This window comes from Lepidochelys kempii, chromosome 1 (genome assembly GCF_965140265.1).
Source record: "Lepidochelys kempii isolate rLepKem1 chromosome 1, rLepKem1.hap2, whole genome shotgun sequence".
NCBI lineage: Eukaryota > Metazoa > Chordata > Testudines > Cheloniidae > Lepidochelys > Lepidochelys kempii.
Genome location: NC_133256.1, coordinates 97,546,885 through 97,571,543, shown reverse-complemented (window position 1 = coordinate 97,571,543; position 24,659 = coordinate 97,546,885). Strand labels below are relative to the sequence as shown.

The following is a 24,659-nucleotide window of genomic DNA, read 5'->3' as shown; positions in this document are numbered from 1 at the left end:
ATAAATAGATTAAGAAGCATCCCAAAACCCATTCAGACTATGTTTGAGTGGAAATTGGGTGCCCTATCATTAGTTCTGCGACAGAGAAAAATCCATGGGGAAGTCCTGAAGCACTTAGCTCTGTTGAGGTAAAAGATGAGAGAACTCTTCTTACATCTAGGGTATACAGGCTCATTTCCCTCAAAGAGTGAGGCTTGGGATAAAATACCAGTAAGTGAATCTCCTGATTAGTATGGAAACCTGAAGAAATTTATGGTAGCAAGCGGGAGTGTGGACATAGTGCCACCAGTAAGCAATAGAATACAGTGTGTGGTGGATCAGCCATCAGGTATCCCAGCTCCCCAAACCCACCTGGCTGAGGTAGCTGCTATGAAGAACACAATCTGGAGGGCCAAATGAAGGAGGAAATAGCTCCCCATAGGTTCAAATGGAGGTTTCCTCAGCACATTAAGGATTAAGTTGAGGTCCCATGGCGGAATAGATTTCTTAAGAGGAAAAATGTAGAACAGGCCCCTAATGAACCTCGCTGTGGTTGGGTGGGTAAAGAATAAAAATCGCTCAATGGGTGTGGGTGTGAGAGAGAAAAGCTGATGGCAGCCACATGAACTTAAATTGAACTTAGCAATAATGCTGTGATTTTTAAATTTAGCAGGTAATTGCAAGTACGTCAGACAAGATTCGAGAGAAGGTATAGATCAGAGGCTGCACCAAGCCCGACAAAGTTTCCTCTTCTGTAGATAGAAAACCCACTATAAAGGAAAATTTATTAAGAAGTACTCTTTGTATCTCTAGGGAGAAGTTTTGTTCTACACCAAAGAATCATCTAATAGCCAGGTCTTGAGGTGAAGCACTAAGAGGTTGGGGCAGGAGATAGATCTTGACTCCTGAGTGAGAAGATCCACTGTCAGGGGAAGGGGATCCTCTGTCTAGACATATGAACCAACTCTGGGAACCATACCTGTATTTTGGCCATGATGATGTTATAAGGATGGCTTCTGTTTCAACTTATTCAGAACCTTGAGCAGTAATGGCTTTGGGGATAAGCGTATAGCAATACATGAGGCCAAAGGCTGACTACAGTGTCACCTTGACACCGCCCACATCGAATTGGGGCTGTGTTTTCCCCACAAAACAGTAGTCTGCACATCGCGTGGGATGGTGATACAAAGAGTTTTATCTCCAGATGACCCCAGGTATGACATCTTTCAGAATACCGTGTTGTTCAGCTCCCACTTGTGATAGAGGTGGAAATGCCTGCTGAGGGAATCCGCCACTATTCTGAAGTCCTGGTACTGAAACCGCTGAGATCTGTAGGTGGTGTGATATGGATTTAACACCGAAGGGCTGGAACCTTGCTCCTTCTTGATGACTGATATAATACACTACTGCTTTGCTATCCAGAATTATTCTGATTGGGTGTAGATGTTGAGTAATGGATCTCTGACCTAATATGTTGATATGCAGGATCACCTTCTGTGGGCTCCATTTGCCAAGCTGTGAAGTCCTGAAGTGCATAACCCAGCCCAGCAGGAAGGCATCTGTAGTGATTATCCTTGTGGGAGGAGACTGTGAGAACATAACTGCCATGCATACTTTTTGGGGATCGTTTCAACAATTTAGAGAATGAAGAACCTCTGAGATATGGACACAGTCTTGAATGGACGGCTTTTTGTGGGGGGTGTCGATAGTTCTCAGCCAAGCTTGAATACACCGAGAGTGTAGTCTTGCTAAGTGGCAGAGGTGGATTAAGGTTTCCTGGGTCAGAGCAAGTGCGTGTGTGGTGGGGGTGGGGAGGGAGAAGGAGGAGTCCTCCCCACCCCTTCCACCTTCAGTCCCATACCCATTCTGCCCCTTCCCCGGGGCCCAAGCCTGTTCCACCCACGTTTCCGCCTGGTGAACCCCCTCCCACTGCAGCTCTCCACAACCCATTTGCTCCTTTCTGCACCCTCCTCCCTGCAGTGCAGCCCCAAGAACGCAGCAGTTTTGTCCCTGTGCCTGGGGCCACAGCGGCAAGTGAGAGCTCCTCCAGTCCTGGGGCCGCAGAGGGGGGTCCAGGTGCTGGGGCTTCCCCTATGCTTCTGTGGGGGACCAGGGTCGGAGAACTGGAGCTTCTCCTGCCCTGCCTGCCCCAGGGCTTCTGCTGCGGACAAGGTCGGGGGTGGTGGGGGCTTCCACCGCCCAACAGTGGATTTTTTGCTGGGGCTCCTGGACACAGACCCCGTCGGCCTAGTGGCTAATACGCCACCGCTAAGTGGATCACAAATGTACAGGTTGCCATATGGCCCAGGAATTGAAGGCAAGACCTTGCTGTGGTTTGTGGGTTCTGTTGTATTGTCAAAACGAGGCAGGACATCATAGCGGCATTGAGTGAAGTCTGGAAAAAAATGTTTTTGTGACTGTCTGATCTTCCATTAGGAGGGCTTGAAATTGTTCACCCTGTAGCAGGTGTTCAATAAAAGATGCACTCTTTGAATAACTTGTAAAATCATATTTTGCCATCAGGGCTTGGTAATTGGCTATTCTGAATTGCTAAGAGGCCAAGGAGTAGCTTTTACGATCCAGAATGTCCAGCCATTTCAAGCTCCTTAGATAGTGTTGAACAGGACCAATGTGGCCTATTTTGTTAGTTAATGGCCTCAACCACCAGGGAGTTAGGTGTAGGATGCGAAAAAACGAATTCTCCAAGCCTCTGGGCAGTATATAGTATGCGTCAGCTCATTTATACATGAGTGGCAAATTCTAACTACCATGTCACCTCATACAGGCGGGGCCAACAGAGCATTACTGAAGGGCAAAGTGATTTCGCTCTGAGATATATGTAGAATATTCCTGTATCTTCTCAAACAGAATGTGTAAGTTCTCTGCTATTTGTTTTACAAGGTCTTGAAAATCCTTGAAACTATCAGCGTAAAATGGTGAGGGAGGCATAACAGCCTCATCTAGTGAGGAAGAGGATTTGTGGGAAGGTGGTACTTCTGCTTCTCCAGCTGGCTCTTGCTCCTCTAAGTTCCTCCTATGGAGCAGGACCTAAGGATCTCAGTTGTTGGCATGCCAACAAGGGACCCTCTAGAGCAGACCACCATAAGGGGCTCTTGAGTTCCAATAAGCCAACTCTCATGGGGCATACGGAAAAAGGGCAGGACCCCAAAGTTGCTGGGTGTAATTTCTTCCTTGGGGTGCACCTTAAGGGAGGGAGGCTAGAACAGGATGGTGGAGGAGCCTTGGATACCTCTGAATCAGATGAAGTGCCCGCCGCAATGACCATCGGAGGGGCAAGTGGAACTGGTACCAGCGGTTTGTCAAGTCAGTACTGGGGACTGGAAAGGGTCTTGTTACTGCATCTGGAGGCAGAGACTCAACTGGGCAGCAAGACTGTATTGGAGGATATAGGTACTGGCTGCAGCTCCCTCTCAGTACTCTCAAATTGTTTGTGTGGGGCCAGTGACCATGTTGGTACCAGAGGATGAGTTACGGTAGACGGCAGGACTGGAAGGTAAGTTGACTCCAGAAGGTAAGTTGGTACCAGCGAGGACTCTTTTAGTATCCCTCAGTAAAAGCGATAGGAGTTCTTCCAGGATCTGAAGGTCCTCATGGAAAAGGAGCCAGGATGGCACCAGAGAATCTAGATAAGGACCCTTGGGACTCAATATACAGTGTGGTACAGGAGAGGGTACTGAAGTGCAATCCATGTTCCCATCTCATCTAGGTACATAAGACTATCAACAACAGTTTCAGCTCCGCTTTAAAATCCATTTGCTTTGAAGGTACAGAGTCCAGTGCTGACCCACTCTAGATTGTTTACTGGTGGCTTCCCAGTATGCAGTGTGGTCTATTCAGCTGATGCTGCAGTCTCGTGACCAGAGTGGGTAAGAGCCACACCAATCCCCGTGCCAGGACACGAAGACAGACTCAGATCAAGACTTTTCCTTACTCTTTACCCACAGTGTAAAATAGGCTCTTTTTTCTTTTGAAGTCTGGATGGTTCTGAACAACCCCAGGGTTTGCTTACCATAGCAACTGTGATGCACCAGGCCTCTCTGACCAACCAAATTCAATGTAAAGGGTGGTGATTTGAATCCCAGAGTCTAAGAGAATGCTCCATCAACAGGAGTTTTAGTCTGATCTCCAACTTTTTGGATCTGCCTTTAACTCCTGAGTAGATCGTACATTAGGCGGGGACATGAGTCTCTCCCAGGCAGCGGAGACATATTGAATGTCTGTCACTGCAAGGAAAAGGCCTATGGCAGGCCTGGCAGAGTTTGAAGCCTGGGATCTTGGGCATAACCCAGGGGTTCTAAAACTGTGGGTCAGGACCCCAAAGTGGGTCAGGAACCCATTTTACTGAGGTCACCAGGGCTGGTTAGACTTGCTGAGGCCCAGGCCAAGGCCAAAACCCAAGAGCTTCACCCTGGGCAGGTGACAAAGTTACATGTCCCCTGCCCAGCGTAGGAGTCCTTTAGCTTCTGCCCCCCCAGCCCAGGGCAGCGGGGCTCGGGCTCCAGACCCCACTCCTGGAGTCATGTAGTAATTTTTGTTGTCAGAAGGTCATGGTGCAATGAAGTTTGAGAACCGCTGGCATAACCCATTACTTGTCACCATGGATTGAGGCCTGAGAGAATAAAATTGTGCCAGATTAGGCAAATAAAAGAAGGAAAGGTGGAATCCCACAAAAGCACAAAGCTTTATTAAATAAACAGAAATTAAAAAAATATATATATAAAAGAATGACAAAATGAACGAACAATCAGAGCAGCAAGTCACTAGCTAGCTACAGCTAACAGTGCACTACTCTGTCTCAAGCCACAGGCAGCTGAGAAGCAACTGGAGCAGCAGCAGATCTGTCCCACCCATACACCAGAGCCCAAAGACATCTATGATGCAGGTGTGGACCCAGGGACCAAAAGTGTATGGGCAAGCACAAATCCTGAAGTGGAGTACCCACAGGGACACTACTCAAAGAAGAAGTTAATGCGCTTAGTAAGATTACTCTATTTAAGTCATTCCTCTTCAAAATTTCTCTCATGACAAGTTCACGGGAACAATTTTATATGTCAGGTTATTTTTCTTGGTAAAAAGAGAAGTGTTCTATATATTTTGAAATGACAAGGCGTATAGCAGTAACTCTTAGTTAATGTAACTCTCATTTTCTTTCCAATGAATTTTAGTAGCTATGAAAATATAGCAATGCTGAATGTTAAAATATTTCCTTACAGACTTCATACATCACAGAATGATTATGTACAGTACCTGATTTTTCTCAAAATAACCATGTATGTCGATCCATATTCTTGGGGGAAGTGCATCCCTGGCACATGATTTTGGAAACTTCTAGCAAGTACTGTCTAATGAGACCACTTGCATCCCATTGTTTATTTGTGAGAATTTAAGAGAGGGCATGGACCCCAACCACTCAATTCCTCCAATTAACCGAATAACTCGAAAAAGAGAGACTAGTTGGAATGGGCTGAGGTATGTGGATCCATATGGACAATCTCCAAAAATCTGTTACTAGGGTAAGTCACCACTTTTTCGCCTTCAACAACTGCCCATATGGCTCCTCAGTTCTGGAAATTAACAAGCAGTTGTGACCTTCCAGGTGGTGTGTGTGTGTTAGTGAGAAGTTAGCCGCTGAAGTCACTGCAGGACTGCTTTCAAACTGGGCACAGATCTAGGAGGACAAATTGAGGAATTAAGGCTTACATAAATGTGTGTGGAGCGTCAAGTGGGAATTGTGCATTTCTTGATGTAGACATTGTACAGGTGCATTTTGGAAACATTTTTTAAAACTGTGATGTGCCCCTAGGCTCAACACAGTGGATCTATGAGCATTAGTACGATTAATTTATTGGTCCTGTGGTAACACCTCTGAGCCCCAATCACGCACTAGGATCTTACTGTGCTAGGCACTGTACAAACAGAACAAAGACTATGTTCATACACTGGTGGGAGAACACAGAACAAGCTTTGTAATCACAAGATGAATTAAGATTCATGATCCATGCTTTGAAAAGGTGAAAAGCTGAACTGGCAGCTAGACAAACAGTGAACTCAATGAAAGTTTTGACTATTAAATACTAAAAAATTAGAAAGTATGCAGGACCATCTCTAGTCCATTCTTTTCTAAGAAAGTAGAATCTTTCCACAACTTCATTCATCAAATAAGTTTTCCATGTAGAATGTTTCCTGCTTTCCAATATAATCTTTGGATTCCTCCACAGAGTTCCCAATCTTGTGCCCAAATAACCCAGAAGCCAAACTGTTAGATTGAAATACTTCAAATGCAGGTGGAAAAATCTTACTCTGATAGCGAAGTGATCTGGTAGATTGGAATACATAACTTGTGGTTCCAATACGTACCAATATACTTTTTCTGCTTCTTTGTCCCGCTAGAGACCAAATGTCTTGGTACTGAGAAATGAACAAACTCAGGACTCTTAGCCCGGCCTACCAGGACTTGGTACTGGAGAGACTTTAGTACCAACATTTATGCTCTCTTTTGAGCATGGAGAGTTTTGGGAATTACAGCACTGCCTCTCTGTCAGGCCTTAAGCAGCCATTTTCAGTGAGTAGGTCTAACTCAAAGGCCCTTTAAATGTCAACTGTTCTGGGTGTTAGATACAAGGCTTGGTTGACTAAACCCTAGGATTCAGAGTAACAGCCGTGTTAGTCTGTATTCGCAAAAAGAAAAGGAGTACTTGTGGCACCTTAGAGACTAACCAATTTATTAGAGCATAAGCTTTCGTGAGCTACAGCTCACTTCCTCAGATGCAGTGTCCTCCATCAGAAATAAAAGTTTCCTTCCCAGTACTTTAAGGTTCTACAGTCTCCACCCAGTGACTGATAACAGCTAACAGTCATCAGCAACACATAGGACGACACTGAAGGAGGCAAATGGCTTGCAGCCTCCCTGACCTTGAGTCATGCTGTTGCTTGGATTAGCAACACCACACAGACCCAAAAGGCACAAAGATAAAAAAGCAGGGCAACTGGGCTGAACCTTGGACAATACTTGGAATGGTACAATAATTGAAAAAGTAGTTTTAAAAAGCAATCCTATTTAGAAAGAGAAAGCTCTTCAAAAGAGGAAATAAGTAAGGAAAAGCTCTGCTCTAAACCTGTTCCATCAGCAGTTAGGATATATCTTCAAGTTCCAGCACACTGTGTAGCACCAATAGACAATGCTTGCTAGAAACTTCTGAGGAAACATGCCAAAGATGCACTTCTCCAATACTGGGGATCCATATGGGCAAGTCTCAAAGGATTTGGTTTTGTTTGTTTCAATTCAGCAGCATGTCACTGTGGTGTAAAGTCTGTCTCCACACAGCTGCTGCTCTGTGGAATTTGAAAGTGTCTAAATTTTTATTTATTTTTTAAAACTCAAAAAAGGAAATAACTTACTTCATCTTGTAATGACTCTTCAACTTGTTCATCATAGTCTTCATCTTGTCTTTTCACTAAATTAAAAGGAATAAGTGCAAACTATAAGGTTAGATGTTTTCTCTAGGACCCACTCCTGCAAAAAGCACAGGAACAGTTGACAAAATGCAGTAATGGATAAAAGAGGATTCCAGAAACAGTTGCAGGTGAAGCACTCAGGACCTTCTGTCAGAGTGCCTAAAGGAGATATTGGGCAAGTAAGGAAAAATGCACTGAACAAGTTAGGAGTGAGTATGTAAGGGAGCATGGGAGAAGGACAACCTTGGTCTGGGAAAAGCAAAAATCAGAAAAGCAGGGAAAAGGGATACCAAAAACAAACAGTCATTGCTGTAGGATTGGGAGGTTGTCGCTGATTTAAGGTCAGAAGGGACAATTCTGATCACCTAGTCTGACTGTCTTAGAATTTCACCTAGTGATTTCTGCATCAACTTCTGACTGAGCTACAACATTTTTTGGAAAAGATTTCAAATGATGGAGAATACATCCTTTGGTAAGCTATTTCAAAGGTCAATTACTAGTTACAGTTTGCACCTAATTTCTAATCTGAATGTATCTAGTTTCATTTTACCGCTGCTGAATCTCAAGGTGAGGTAACTCAGGAGATAACTGAACAAGCAGTCAATACGAGATGTTTAGAATCTCTGCTTTAGAGAGCTATCTTTAGTGTAAATCACAAAACTTATTCTAATACATAGAAGATGGTACTAACTTACCTTGTCTTAACTCTTGATTTTTAAAGTGCTCTTCTAATTTTCCTTTCAATATTCCTCCAAGTTCTTCAAAATGTTCATTGTTAAGGCATCCATCTCCCATTACCTCAATGCACTAGTGAAATACATTATATTCAAAACAGAAGTTTAACATTAAACACTACTCAAATAGTGACAGTGAAATTTTAACATGTTGAAAACATTGACTAGAGCTATACTTCAGATTACCACTGACAAAATAGCAAATTTTTTTTTAAAAAAGAAGAACTTTCATATTAATTCTAGGTTTATAAAATTAAGGAACTAACATTTTACAGGTTAGATCCATAAATGTAGTAAAATTTAGTGTTTTTTCTAGACTTTTGTTTGATATTTAGTATTAATGTTTTAAACAAATGTTATCTATGCAAGTGAAAAATTGTTCCCTAATCCAGAAAAACTATATTTATAAGTTTCAATGGACATTTTCAATAGTTAGCTATGAAAATTAGTCCCATTAAACTAAGCTAACAAAACCACAGTCAAATGATAGGTAACTGTCGGAAAAAATCTCCTGTACTAGTAATTTAAACTTATGGCAAGCACTAAATTTCTTGACACTAAAAATACATATACAAGTTTTCAATAATAATGATAGTGGCATAAATATTTCTATGAAGAAAAAAGGTCACCTTTGCAAATGAATGCATTATTTCTGAAAGTACATCTGAATCGGGTTCTGTCCCTATAGCTTTGATAAGCGCATCACACATGAAATGCCACATCTGTGTGAGATACTCTGGCCCACGAACTCTAGCACAGTCAAGGAGAAGAGGCATAGATTCTGCTGCTGCCACACGAACACGTTTGATTATTAAGGAAATAGTGGATAACTGAGATCAAACTGAAGTACTTTTCTGACGTGAGCATCAGGAAACATACTACCAAAAAAGTACTAAATTCCCACCTTAAACTATGACCAGTCACCCCAAGCTGAAATATACTCATTTTCATAACTACCCAGACATTTAATCAAAGAGACTTGATGTAAAAGTTATGCTTGCTATATAAAAGTTTTAAAGATTTATAATGTATAACTAAGGTTGAAAAGCTATCTATGCATTTCCTTGGCTTCTTGATTCATGCTGCAACCAACTTTTACATTTACTTATTTAATTCTTCTTTAAAAAAACCAAAAAGCCGTATTTGCCAAAGGAACTGATGGTGCAATTTGAATAAAGTTATGATCTGGGAGCACAAAAACATAGGCTAAATATTGGGGTTGTAAAAACTGTCCTTGCCCATTGTGGCAAGAATAGTAAACAGATAACAAAATAATACTTCAACATTGTTTTGGACATTTCCCCACCCTGTTTACTTCTTCCTCACGCTCTGAGTTACGTTATGGAGGCTTTTCATCAGATAAGAGCTGGAGGCAGGCACATTTAGGGACAGTCAGTGCTGCTTTTTAGTTGGATGAACTAGATGCAGAGGCGAGTGCATACTGTAAGATTAAGAAGTTAAGACTCAAACTAATTTGCATACATACTGAAACTAGACGCCCAAGCCAATGGACAAAATTTAAATAATTGGTCAAAGTAGTATTTATTGCTGGACTGACAGCTTGTTTGCAATGGATCAGGTTGGAGAAATTTATACTCCCAATTTATAAAATACTGAAAAATGAGGTTTGCTATAGACCAGAGGTGGGCAAACTCCAGCCCACGGGACTGTCCTGCCCAGCCCCTGAGCTACTGGCCTGGGAGGCTGGCCCCGGCCCCTGCCCTACTGTCCTCCCTCCCCTGCAGCCTCAGCACACAGCACTGCCAGCGCAACACTCTGGACGGCCAGGCAGCACAGTTGCAGAGCCACGGCCTGACCTGGTGCTCTAGGCAGTGCGGCTGTAGCGCTGCCAGCCACTGGTGCTCCAGGTAGCACGGTGGTGGTGGGGGGGTGGGGGTTAGATGGGGCTGGGTTGGTTAGGAGGCATGGGCCGGGCCACGCCTGGCTGTCTGGGGGGAGCCTCCCCTAACTGGCCCTCCAAACAATTTTGGAAACCCGATGTGGCCCTCAGGAAAAAAAGTTTGCCCACCCCTGCTGTAGACACCTTCCTGACACTAGAATATAACACTGTTGAACTTACTTTTTCCATATTTATGGAAAGATGACTAGCATAGATGAAGTTTTGAGTTTTTCAGAAGTAAAACTGCTAGTTAATTTCTATTGTTTTTATATTAAAAGGATATCATCATGGAAATAGAATTTCAGCAAAGGAACCATCAGTTTTACAACTTGCTCTGTGTACTCCACAAATCCTTCTTTTAATTCCTTAGCATAGCAAACCTGAAACACAAAAAAGGTAATTTTAACAGTTATCAGCACTAGGGTAAAAGCATTACTACTAAAATTTTTAAACTATGAAATGTTCAAGGAGGATAGTAGGCAACCAGAGTAAGGTCAGAGTTAATGGAAAAGCCAAGTTAGAATGCATTTACTTACCACTTAACCATGATATTTGGAAAGAGCTAGATGGCAGAGTATATTTTTTCACTAATGGCTGAATATTTTAGATTAAATGTGTATACTTCATGATATGTACAACTGAAAATTCTTTTTCTAGGGCTCCTTTTGCTGACATCTGAAAGGACACTCGTTACATTTGTCCCAAGGCTTAATTTTATGTAAGTTAACAGAACTTAGGACCAATAGAAAAAGGTTTCAGTATTTTTAAGTCATCTGCAGAGTTTGAAACCTAAACTGCAGCAATATGAAACTAAAAATGAGAACTATTAAAATTTGAATGCAAGCAGTAAGTTGAGGATGAATGAGTTATTTGCCCACAAAAAAGTTTGCCCAACCACACCTTAGTACTGCAAGAATAAAATACTTATATATATGGGATTCAGATTTAATAACTATTGACTTTTAACTATTAATTTAATTCCATAGAAAACCTAGCAAGAAGTAGCTGACCAAGATTTCCCATTACCTACCAGCATCTGGCATGCAGTTGCTTTTTCTTCAAGGCCTGCAGTTTTAATTCCAAAACTTTGCTGGTCTCCTAGGTTTACAAACTCCCAACCATCATCATCACTCATATTCTCCATATCTTGGGCTGTTGTAGAAAGAAAAAAGATGGTTATAAAAGATCTGGCAGCATTTGTAGTTCAAAGATTTTTCAAAATAAAGTAATAGTTATAACCTACTGTCTAGTAGAGCTACTTCAGGTTTAATTGATGCAGTCTTCATTAAAGGCCCCATGACAACAGGAAGGTACTGCTGAAATTCTTTTCCAAGGATTTTGCACATTCTAGCCCATGCAGAGATCATGTACGATATCTGTGAGAGCAGTTTTAAAAAACTCACATAAGCACACTCATTATTACCCTTTTTAACGTGTATTAAAACAAAACAAGAGGAAATGCATTTCTATTACACTGCAGTATATAAAAAAAGTGGTTAAAAGTCTATCATTGTCAGACTACTGGATCACAATTACCGAGGACATAGACAAAGACAAGGAAATGCTATAAAGTTTTACCCTTCCCTCAAGGTGCTACACTTGAACGTCGATGGCGTAAGAGCCACAAAGCACTCTGGTTTTGAAAACATTGCCTCCTGCCACAACATTGATGCGATCTGCTTTTAGGAAACCCATGTTAATTCATTCACTGCCAGTTACCTATAATATCTGGTTTCAATCTCAAATTACAGCCTTCATGAAAATATGGTTGAGCCATGTATGTAAGACCCAACTTACCAGTGTGGAGTCTACCATCTACATCTAACTACTATGACATCATAAGGCTCAACAACTTTAAAGTGGCTGGGTGGCCCCCTAATAATTATGGCCTACTGTATCATCACTCTAGCATCCCACTATCTATGCCAGAGACTAATAGCAACCACACAATCTGAAGCAATACAGAATCTGATCCAAGATGAACAGACTACAAACTGGATCTCTCTCAATTAACTACATTTTCATGACCCTAACCAACCAGCCAAATTTTCACTCTACCTGCTGGAATGAGGGCTGCTCCCCCGACCTCAGTTACAGACTGCCCTCTACTGCCCACCTTCAGGGTCTTTAGAAATTCCCCCCACAGCTGCATTGCCCCATCTTCATCCAAATAGGGGTTACCATACCCATACTGATTACTAAACCAAGGCTATGTTGGAACTACAGAAAGGCAGACTGGAATAATTACACTAAGCTCATTGACCAATATACAGTCGATCACATAACATCTCAATTAGATCAAGCATACTCAAGGTTTACCAATGCCATCTTTTAGGCTGCCTCCAAGACCATCCCACATGGCTGCCAAAAAGCCTATATAGTATGTTTAAGTAGGTCTGCATGTTCTTTGTCAAACAGTTAACTGACCAACATCACTAAAGCAGACAAAGATAAAATTTGAGAGGTCAATCAAAAAGAGTGGCACCACTAAAAGGAATCGCCTCAGATGGACCAAGACAAAAAAGCTTCCAGCCATTCTCTAGGAAAGAAATAAGAAAGGCACTAAAATAAATGAACACATGGACAGCCTGCTGCTTTTGAAAATATATCACCAGAACTACAACATCTTAGAAAGAAAAGCCAACACTGACTGTCCACCCTCATGTCCCATGACATATAGGAGAATGATACCCAAGAACGACAAAAAGCTAAGGTGACAACTTTACCAAAGCCAGGTAAAGCCCACTCTTCAGCAGCCAGCTACCATCCAATATCACTCAAGCTGTAGCTATAAACTCCTCGAGTGGATGATGCTTTAGACAATTATGCCTATGACAGAACAACTTTTGAATGACTCTAACCAAAAGGAAGCACAGGTGGACCAAATGCTAGCACTCACTATGTACAGTGAGAATGGATTTCAAGAGAAGAAAAGTGGAGCTGTCCTTTTTTACCTTACAGCAGCCTATGACACCATCTGGGACACTGGTTTGCTGTACAAAATGTCAAGGGTTCTTCCTAGATGGATTGTCATTGCAACTGAGCCGATGGTCTGAGGTAGACATTTTTAGGTGGCTCTGGGCCACAAAACCAGCACCTGGAGATTACAGAAGAATGGACTCCCAGGAGGCTTGGTGCTGGCACCAACTTTATTTAATATACCCACCAATGAGCCTACCAAATACCATCTCCAGGTAGTTTATGGGCATTGATCTTGATCATGGAGATGAAAACCAAGTACATCAAAGACCATGTCAATATGCTTCCATTTACGGCATGCTCAGAGCCAACCTGAGCTTAAACGTCTTTTTGAACGGTCAGTGGTCAGCACGTGATCCAAAGCCAGAGTATCAAGAGGTCACCCAACATCTCTCTCACTCACACACACACCCCCAGCCCCCACCCACGTAGCTCAAATTATCAAAAGCAGAAACGTAAACTGGTAGGATCAACCTGGAGATCTAGTATGCGAACGCTGCATAACTTAGGGCTCACTCTCGGCTATTCAACGGGAGAATACTGCGCCCCAGTTTGGTTAAATTCTGCACACACTAAATTAACAGACATGAGAATTGTTACAGGCACATTGGAGCCAACAAAAATTGTGTATGTTACCAGTCCTAGCCAATATTTCTCCACCTGACAACCAGCATCAGAATGCAACCAACAGACTGATCACCAAGGTACAGCAAATGCCACACTTGACACTGTTCAGGAATATTTGGGATGCACTCTTCTACCAACTGTGCAATAGAAATCCTATCTGGACAGTGCTGCACACTCTCGATTGAGATCAGCTCACTGAATCTGACAGAAAGGAAGACACTGTCACTACCAGGAACTCCCACATCACCATGCTGTATGAACAGCTAATTGACTTTGGGCTTCCATACCACCTCTGGAGCCAAGCTTACTAGGTTCAGATGTTGCATAGTTCACTGTGCCAAGAAGGATGCCCCAAGCATAATCTAAGACAGCCCACTGTGCATCTGTGGAGGATGCTGCAAAAATGCTGTATGGTTGCTCTTTTCATGTTGGATTCCAGGGAGGTCTTCCCAAGATGAACACTGTTGACTCAGAGGCCAATGACTGTCTCAAGGACACAGCTATTTTGTGTTTTAAACCTTGTCTTGCCCACACACAATTGCTATGTTTTATTTATATATTGCCAAACTGCACAAAATGCAGCTCAAAGCAAAGAAAAATCAATTTTACCTGTAAGTGGTTCTGTAAAGACATAGCTGTTATACATCACCACACATGAACCTGTAACCTCAGCAAAACATTGACTAGGAAATCCTTTATCTTCAAGTTCCCAACCTGCTGGCTCTAGTACAGGACAGTGCCCATGCAGTGGAACCACTTTGGCCCTCAGGGCCCTCCAATAGTAAGTTTCTTTCAAAGAAAATTATGTAATTTGCAAAGTTAACATTTACTGAAGCTTCAATTCCAAAAAAGATACACGAGTAGTGATTTACTGTATGTGTGTTGTGAGGGAACTAATTTTCAGATACGCTTACGGAGAGAAGATCCAGAAAAAAAATCTCAAAATACAGAACATGTCACTAGGTAATACAGTGTAGCAGACCATAAAAAACAGGTACAGAATGACTCAAGGAAATTAATCAAGTTTTGCACTGAACAGTAGTTTTTTTTTTATGACATAGGAAGAAAGAACAAGAGGGAATCTCAAATAGATGGGGTTTAAATATAACATCTTATTAACTCAATGTCTATGAGCTAAAAACCCCCCCGAAAACAGCTTACCTTCAATATACTGCTGGAAAGTCAAAACAATCTTTTAACCCTCACTGACAGCTGAAGACAGTTTGTATGGGGGCACAGGGGCATACAAAAGCTATGATGGAACCCTTCTCTTCAACTGGCATGGCCTTCTTTTAGGGAATATTTTGAAGAGCTGAACCTTTGTCTTTGCTAGAATATCTGTGCAAATCCCCTGCCGTCTCCTGACTTTAACTTCCTCTTGTCCCTGTAATACCAATATTGCTCTGCTCTAATCCACCCTGAAATTATTCTTCTCAGCAAGGCAAGCTTCTGCATGTAGTCACAGCCTCTATCACCTCATAAGTGACTCTGTGTCTAGTGAGTCTTAGTTATGGATAAGTAAGGAGGCCTCAAGAGACTGGGCCCCTATCCCAAGTAGTGAAGGTCAGAGAGTTGAAGTGACAATTTTCCCTCTGCTGTAAGTTTTAAATGGGCAAAAGTAACCTTAGTCCAGGATTGCTTAGTGAGCAATCCATGTAGATGAATTCTCCAGAGGTTCAGTTGCATCAACCAAGAGAAAAAGCAGCAGTGGAAAGAGCTCAATTTCCCCAGAAACTGAATTAATTTTTAAAATACAGATGCAAGAGGGCTTGAACTACTGTATTTTCCTACTGCTCGAGGCAGGATTTCTGGTGGGCAGAGTTTACAGTCCTATGATTCTACATAAGCTTTTCACCAGTCCAATCTGTGCGAAGAGGAGCAGTGAGGTGGAAATTACATGACATAAAATTGAGCTCTGAGACCCTAAGAGTAATTGAGGCTTTGCTGCTGGAACTAGCAGCTTTGGAACTAGGCCATCAGAGTTACCTTGCAGGCTCTTTTTAGTAGTACAAACTCAAGCAAGAAGAGAATCTCTTTAATGACTACCAAGAGACCTCTATAAAACAGCTGATAAGGTCAAACCAAAAAACTTGACCTGCCAGAGTCTGTTTTGGACCCTTTTGCCCTCTTCAACTGTTTATCTAGTGTGGGTATACCAGTTTTGCTCATTCAAACTATTTTTTAAAAAGAGTAAAGTTTTAGTTTGGATTTATCTGTCCCAATGTGCAACGAGATCTGACATTGCCAAACAGAAGTGTATCCAGAAAAGTCTTAAACAGCAGGGCAGGGAAGCAAGGGACCCAACAAACTTACCCATTAGCGTAAGGGTCCACAGACTAAAAGCAGCTGTGACAGAGCTCCCCTTGTATCTCCCAAGAGTCTCTTCACAAATGGAGCCCCTCTGCTTGCTTCGATTGGGAAGCTCAGCCATAGGGAGAGGGGCAATAAATGGATGAAGGAGGTCAGAGGATGGTCAAAAGGATAGGGTGGGAAAAAGGTTTTGCTAGCTGCTGTTTCAAAATCATCCTTTAAAGCTAGGGCTACAATAGATAAGCTAGCGCTGAACGCTGCTTGCACTGCCATAGGCAGAGAATCTGGTACAAGGGTGGAAGGAAGTTAAGACCAGAGCCTCAGGGAGAATTCTGAACTGCCTCTAGTAGTTTTGGGTAGAGGCACCGATGCAATGTATCTTGGCCTGGGAGGTCAGTAAATATGAAAGTGTTTATTACAAATATCCTCAGATAGAGGGAGAAGATATTTTCTTCCTGACAAGTTTTTAGTAATAATGGTGCTGTTGAGAAAATGCAGCACAATAAAGCTAAATTTTATTCTACCGTGTGCATCAACAAGTTAGTCTGCTATGGTCAAACTGCAATTATTGGTGTAGAAGTGATATGAAAAATGACCACTTAGGTTTTCAGATCTCAAGTAGAATTTTCCATTAGAATTTCAGTTAGAAAAAAAACCAAATGACATAGGTTGAGCAATTTTATATAGAAGTTGAATACAAATCTTAATTAAATTTGTAGTCATTTTCACAGTAAAACCACTATAACATAGTAACTATTTACTATAAGAATATAGTGAATGGATCCAGTGCTAAAGAGACTATCCATTACAGAGACTCATATGCTGAAGTCTGATCCTGGCATTCCATGTACCATTTCCCTCCATTTCCTGCATGGAAGAATCTGCATTGCAAGTCCAGTTTCTTAAGTTCCTCGATCCTCAAATCCTTTCATTGTTAGGAATTTCACTTTTCAACCACCTCTACACTATGCAGATCCCATGCATTGTACTAGACTTAGGAGAATGGTTCTCTGTGGCAAAGAGATCTGAACAGCTAATTTTTTTAAGAAGCAGGTACACACTTCTATGTTGCATGGGACACTTCAGAAATTTTCTATAAAAAAGCAAGAGGATAAAGACACTAAATATTAGGCGTCAACAGATATTTGTTACAAGTGAGCATCTGACATACCTGGGGGTCATCATCTTCCAGATCACTGAAGTCTGTCTGCGTCTTCAGCAACAGCTGCATCACATCTGATGCATCCTGCATAAACTAGAAATAAAATACACCTACATGTGAAATTTCATATCAAACAACGCTTATTTCAAGTTGAGGCACATAAGTTAGTCATTGTTTTTAGAGGAATTTAACTTAAAAGCAAAAATTCCTAAAGCAGCGTAAGATACTCCTGAGAGTAATCTTCCACTGAAGATGTGAACCTTAGCTATGGTCAAGCTTTAAGGCAGTGGTTCTCAACCTGTGGCCCAATCAGCACACAGCTGTGGCTCACGTGACATCCTCAAGGGTGGGGCAGGAGAGGTACTGCCCCAGGTGCAGAGCCAGCAGGGGTGGAAGAGGTGTGCAAAAATGGGGTGTCACAGGATCGGACCCAGCATCAGTCCTGCCAGCAGGATCAAGTCCAGTGGTGTCAGGTTCCGCCCCGCAGCAGGATCAGGATCAGCGCCCCCCCACCCTACAGGATTGTGGGTCCAGTGACTCCAACTGGAGCAGGCTCCCCAACACTAGGACTGCAGCAGCAGGTGGGCAGGGCGGGCTGCACAGCTGAGGTAGGAGACCAGCAGGCACGGGGAGGAGAGTCAATTAGTACATGGGGAACAGACTAGGTTGGGGGGGGCCTAAATATTGGGGCACAGTCCATGGATAGGGCAGGGTGAGTGCTGGGAGGCAGTCCCTAGGTGGGGTGCTGGTGCACAGAAGGACAGTCCCTGGGTGGGGCTGGTCTGCCCCGCACATGCAACCCAGTCTTTACCGGGTGGGCACATGTACCAGCCCAGTGTTGGAGGGGTCTGGATGCTGGAGGTGAAGGGGGGGGTGGGGTGAGGGGGAAGAACAGTCCCTGGCTGAGGGGGCCCCTGCACTGGGAAGGGCTTCCCATCTTTGTAGGCAGGCTCTGCAGCCACGCTTTCCAGGTGCTCAGCTCAGCCACAAAGCACAGAAGTGAAGGTGGCAATACTCCATGCCATGCTATCCTTATAGTATTTTCATTAATTTTAACAATTAATGATTTGACTTATTTTGAGAATTTAAAATGTTCTTGGTAGATATTTTCCAGTGTTGAAATGAAAGGTACTATATCAATTTGAATCATATTGCCATCATGTAACAAATACTAAACTTTTTTTTAGATGTACATGTAGTATGTATACACACACACACATACATCTAGCAAAGACTAAATTGCAAGGTAGTAATCTTGGAAATACAGAATAAAAGACCAACATGAGGCACAAAACTAAAACCATTCAAACGAAGCCAGCTGAAATATTTATTTACCTTCCCAGTTAAAGGAACTTGGAAGTATGACAGACAGCAACAAACCTGAAGGTTCAGCAATCAGTGAAGGAAATGCAACATACTATTATGTGGAATCTATTAAAAAAATAGATTCTCTTTGACTCGACAGTTAACAATATGTATCTCAGTATGTATCTCAAAGACTTACCTTTTCCTTACCAACAGCAAGGCCAATTAGGCTGATGCATTCAATAGTTTTTCCTCTTAAAAGTCTAAGTTCCTTCTGTACAGCATTCTCAACAATGTGTTTAAGAGATGGCATAAATAAGTCATAGTAGGGAACAAATTTTTCCTCTGCTGTATCTGCAACTGATGCAATGGAAGTCACAACTTGTTCCAAAACCAGCTTAGTGCCTTTCTGTATTAACTTTGGGATTAAAAAAAGAAAGATGGTTTGTCTCTAAAACTTACAACCACTTAAATTTTATTTGAAAATTGCATCCCATCTCCAAATGTGGCTTTTGTACAGATTATAATTTTGATAAAATATTGTTATAGTCTAAATATCACTATTTACAACATTCAGTTTTTGATACTGAATGTGAATTTAATATCAGCTGTTTTACAAGACTCAAATAATTACTGTAGGATAATAAATGGGGTTTGCAAACTTGACAGAAGACTTTAGCAAAGCAATAAAAAAAACCACCAAAATCATTAAGCATATTGTACCTCCTGCAATTTAATCACCATGGTGGAATGAAGATGCTTCACTAGATTATCCAGGTATGGAATAAGCAGTGATTTCGGACAATCTTCAGTAAAGTTAATGAGTGCAGCAGCTGCATGAGCCTGAACACGCTGGTTGCCTTGATCTTCCATAGTTTGCAGAAGAGCTGCAATTACCTACAACAGAATAGTTTATGTTCAAAACAAGTTTCTGAATGGAACAAAATTTAATCTTGGATTGTCTATTACTTGCCTTCTCGTGGAATTTCTTTTGGAAACCAGGGGCAAAGTCTGTAGCCATTTGTCCAACTGCATTACAGGCTGCATATCTCACTCTTGGATGCTGAAATAACATTCCCCTCAAATAGTAAGTGTTTATAAAAACAGAAGTTAAATAACAAATTTTGATCAATCAACTGCATTAAACTTACAGGATCCTGGAGGAAAAGTAAAACGAAGTTAACTATCTCATTTAGAATTCCCTCCATCTGTTGATGACAACCTTCTCCAATAGCTGACAGGGCCATTAAACCAGCATGCCTGTATTTCCAATCAGCTGTGTAAGACGACGTTACATGGAAAATAAGGTATCCATTTCGGAAAATAATAAGAAAAGACAGGAATACATAAGGTCTCATTTTAAAATCGTAAAAGAACAAGTCTGGATACTTAATCTATGTATGTCAGAAATGCTCTCTCCACCCCTGCATGTATCCAGACATCCTTTTCTTCAGGATAGTTTAAGGAAATGGGGGACAAACCCTTCTGCCCAAAACTGAACACAGAAATTCTAAGCTATTGATGCCTCATCCCTAGTGCTAATGTCTTGAAATAGCCTACTTAAATAAGTCAACTAGGAAAGTTTCAGGAAAAGAGATCTTCCATTTTGCTACCAGTGATTTCCATACCCTTGTGCTTGCCCCTCTTCTTCAGTGTTTGAAAAAAAGAAAAAAATCTAGGTAAGAGAACTGAACATTCCAATTTAAAGATGAACAAAGAATCCCCACCTCTCTCTCACAAATTTCTAATGTCATGTACCCTATTCAATCCTCCTAATATGTTTTTCAAAGGATTGGACAATTTAAAAAAATTGAAGCCTAAGGTTAAATATGGATTTAGGAATTTAACTTTCACTCTTTTTATAATGTATAGCCTATTAGCCTGACACCTGACCTCCATCTCTCCTTAACAGCTTTCCTTTAGAGTGGAGAATGTGCATTAGCAAATCCCTTTTGCCCACAATGTTCTTCCTTGTACTACAACAAACACGTTTGAAAATAAAACATACAAGTAAAGATATAGCCAAATCTGTCAAACAGCCTACTCTTTCCCTGCTTTGCTGTGGGAAGAAGGTAGACTAAGATTTCTCCCCACACCAAAAGTCAAGAATTTTGAATTAGTGGTACCAGGTCTCCAATCCTCCAACTTGTAAAGGGCACTTCAACTCTTTCTACTACTGTTCCTAATGCTACTCACACACATCTGCTGAATTGTGAGGTAGTTTGGGATAGTACAAAGGTCTGTTTTTGCTACTCGCTGTAAAGCAGTGTATTATATATTCCACGGTATTATACAGCACCAGATTAAAGAGATGCCTGCCGCTCTCCCACCCCAAATAAATTAGTCAAGTAAAAAATGTTTAATTACGTCAACATCTGGCTTTTTTTTTTAAACCACTGTGCTCTGGTCAGACATATTATAGTGAGGTGAAGTGGACTATCCACTCCCACTACTCCATTGTTTCATAAACCCCAGTAGTCTAGATGGCAGATCTTCTGTACTATAGAAAATCTAAAGGATAATGTAAATATAGTAATTGTGTAGTACCAATGCACAACTCACAGGATTGCCCTAAACAGTCACAACATAAAAGTTTCCAACTCCTGCAAACTTAACCAATATACCACCACAGATTGGCATCCTAGTTGCAGCTTGCTTCATTATAAGTGAAATATATTCTGATTTGCATCGGACAGCTAGGCTAGAAAGTGCCAGTTCTGACAGTGGATGCTGGGAAGCAGCAGTTACAGTGCTTCTATTTTGGCTGCTGCTCAAGTTCACTGCTTTTTCCTAATTCATTAAGATCCCATTGTGCCTCTTCCTTCCAACTCACTGCTATTAGAATGCATGCCTGCATGCATGCATTCTTGTGATGCCAGGAGAGATGACACCTAAAGCCTGTTGGGGCTCATATTCTTGCATCCCACCCTCTGAGGGGAAAACTTACAATCTTTAATTTATGTAAGGAAGGTTTGAGGGGAAAAAGACTGGAATATTACCACTAAAAAAAGAAAAACAAAAATTCTTTGTAGTTCATCTTTAACAGTTGATTAAATAAGGCATTGTGTTTGAAGTTTTAATCAGAAAACCTTGCAGTCTCTCCTCTATTCCCTGCCTGTAAATAAAGCTCTCCCCTCCTATTATACTACCAATGACACTTCACCAAATAAATATTGCAACAGGTTCTCCTTCCCAGCAGAGCACACACCTCATGCGCCTCACCTCTCACTATCGCTCAACCCAGATTGCAGCATCCCTGCTCAAAGGAAGGATCAGGGCATACTGACTAGCAGGTCAGGTGAGAATGAGTGCTTCCAACTCTTATAAGACCCAGCCCCAACTGCCAAGGGGCTACATAAAGGCTCTAGGTACCTGCCAGTTCTGAAGGTATTGAAGATCAAAAGATTAATCAGTTTCCAAAGTATCCAAGTAGTTTTCTACAATGAATAACTTTCATTTCAGAAATTAAACAGCACAAGAAGGCTGCTAGTGGTTTGTGACTTGCCTTCTTCAACCCATATGCCTGGCTGTCCATATCAAATTCAGCATGCCTTCTAGGGTGCAATAAACCCAAATGTGCAAAATATGATTCAATGAGCAATCCTGTTGCACAAACATTAGGATACTTGGAGGTGAGGAGAAGATAGATGGCTGGCCAGGATCCATACTACTATAAGGTGGATCAGTATGGCAAAACTCAACCTGTCCACCATAGTGGTTACTACTGTATTTCAGTGTGTGATTTGTTCTTATCCATGTATGATCGCGGCACCTTAATGTGTTTTTTAAAAAAATCAGTGTGATTCTAATGCTTGTGAAAAAAGTAGGATTGAGACTCTTGCAGACTAGAGTTCTGTAAAGTTAGAGGACTGGAAGAGGCAGTTTACACTGCCTCACAATGTCTTAGCACAATGCCTGAACTCTAACCTGGGGGGGACCGTCTCTAAAAAGATAAAGAAGTCAGTATCCAACATAACCCTGGGTGTTGTCTGCAGAGGATGCCAGAAGTGTCAATTACCAATTGTGACCATCTGTAGCACATTTATCTAGTCAAACTCATTCTCAATGTTTTACTGAATTAGTGGGAAATTTCATACTGCTCATATGCAGTTGGTATTTCTAGAACTCACAAGTCCAATCTAAACCAAAATTCTTCAATGTGGCAGACATTTTCCCTCATTTATGACGAAATACAGAGAAAGTCTGAAGTTTTAAAGGGAAGCTGTTTGAGTTACTTTACTACTTTTAATAAAATAGCTCCTCTGTGCTTGACCACCGAAAGCAGAACACATTCATCACATTTTAGATACATTTTTGAAATTCCACTTTGGATAAAGAATAAATTACAAGTCTATCTACAATATCTATAGAGTTTTATATGCACCTATTAATAATCCAAAAGGATAATGAACAGAAAGCGCTACATAGCTGAACAGGCCTTTACAAAAATTATATAAGCTAAAACTCTAAAACAATGCATCAGTTACTTACGATTCTGGAGCATTTGCATAATATGTTCTTTAATCATAGGCAGAACAAGTTTCCCTCCAAGGCCACATGCCATTCTGTCCAATGCACTCTCACCAGCAACTGCATTGCTAAAGTTATTGTTTAAAAAAAATTTCATGATTAATTCAAAGTCTGGGATAAAAAGTCAACAGGTCCAATAGTTCATTCGAAAAAGCGTATTTCCTCATACACTTTTTCCATCTCTGAATGTGAATGATCCTTGCAAGCAAATAAAGTTTAAGTTTGAATCTGAAAGATACAAATGCTTATATTTGGAGTCTTTCAATAATAAAGGAAGATTTATTTACACCCAAAGCTTGTTATTCAATGAGACACACACACACAGCTACTTCTGCTCACCCTCCCCTTTAGCATTGCTCCTATCCAAGAATAAACTGCTTCTGATCCTTTTCCTTCAGACACCAGTAACGTAATTCTAGACCTCAATTATTTTCTGCCAGTTGTGGCGCCAATTTATATCACAAGGCTTCTATTTTCACTTCCACTATCTGTAAAAAGTAGAAATGTGTGTGCTGCTGCTCAGAGTGGAAGACAGGTAGAGTGTGGGAGTGCAGGATGCAAACAAACTGCATCCCCATCTCGCAAACACCCAGGTCACCTGTATGCTATAGGGTTTCTTTTAATTGAGACAGCTGGTTTGTCAAATACCTGTCAAAATCATCATCTTCAAGCTCATCTGCATTTGCCCAATCTTCATCTTCTTCTAAATCAACCATCATTGCTAACATCTGAGGAACTAAACACAAAATGAAAACCTGACAGTCATCCCAATTAAATTACAGTATACTAAAGTAATGTTTAATCTATAGCTCTGAATGAGTTTAGGAGAGGACGTTCAGAACATTTTGCTTCACATGTAATAAAAATAATAGAATGGAAATTAGGAATACCCTTTCATCACCAAAAATAAATTACAACAGAGTTCTTCTGAAGAATTTTAAATTTGCAAAGATCAATTTGATAAAGTAAAGGCTGCCAACATTCATTTGAAAGGTTTAGCAATATTTGACAAACATGGCATTAGAGTCAGGATGTGTTTGGACTAATTTATGGAAGCTTTGACAAGGAATCCTCCAAATTTTGGCTGATAAAGTCTGATGACTGACTACAGAAAACTATTTCCCAGTTTTCCTGCTCTCCATTATGAACTCTTGGTGCACAGACAGTATACCTGGCATAGATGAAAACTTAAAAAAACATAAAACACTACTGACTGATATATGGCAAACAGACCAATAAGTAATTCTCAATGGCTGTACATATTTAGAGGGACATTGGCCTAATCTTCATCTTGACAACCTGATTACCTGTTTCGGATTGCAAGTGTGTAGCCCTTCTGTTCTGCCTTGTCTTCTTTTTAAACAAAGAAGATATAAGCCCTTTAGAAATGGGATTTTCCCACTGAAAGTACCTTAGAACTTTCGGAAGAGCTCAAGATATGAAGAACCTATGACACTTAATCCATCAACTGTCAACTTGCCCATCCCTGCATTTGAAAAATGAAAGTTTACTCTGTAAATATGGAACCTTAGCTTCTAAATAGGTTTTAATTACACCCTCATCACCATAGTATTTAAGTGTCTTCCATTAAACAACATGACTAACTTATGTTACTTGTTGCTCCACCTCAGGATAATTGTGTGTGCAGTGTAACGTC

The 24,659-nt window shown here is 41.2% G+C and overlaps 1 protein-coding gene across 3 annotated transcripts in view; it reads right to left on the bottom strand.

Moving 5' to 3' along the window:
• IPO5 (importin 5) overlaps positions 1–24,659 on the bottom strand; it is a 79,778-nt gene that overhangs the window by 29,654 nt on the left and 25,465 nt on the right. For 2 of the 3 annotated variants that reach the window (XM_073348092.1, XM_073348073.1), the window contains exons 9-21: positions 23,651–23,738; positions 22,964–23,070; positions 19,624–19,748; positions 19,446–19,535; positions 19,196–19,369; positions 18,672–18,890; positions 17,177–17,260; positions 11,333–11,465; positions 11,120–11,241; positions 10,373–10,469; positions 8,819–8,991; positions 8,151–8,262; positions 7,399–7,454 (exon numbers count right to left, since the gene is read on the bottom strand). In XM_073348092.1, coding sequence (XP_073204193.1) covers positions 7,399–7,454; positions 8,151–8,262; positions 8,819–8,991; positions 10,373–10,469; positions 11,120–11,241; positions 11,333–11,465; positions 17,177–17,260; positions 18,672–18,890; positions 19,196–19,369; positions 19,446–19,535; positions 19,624–19,748; positions 22,964–23,070; positions 23,651–23,738 — 1,580 coding nt within the window. Of the gene's footprint in view, positions 1–5,041; positions 5,669–7,398; positions 7,455–8,150; positions 8,263–8,818; positions 8,992–10,372; positions 10,470–11,119; positions 11,242–11,332; positions 11,466–17,176; positions 17,261–18,671; positions 18,891–19,195; positions 19,370–19,445; positions 19,536–19,623; positions 19,749–22,963; positions 23,071–23,650; positions 23,739–24,659 lie in introns of those variants that run through there. The other variant, XM_073348083.1, reaches the window with a different exon arrangement.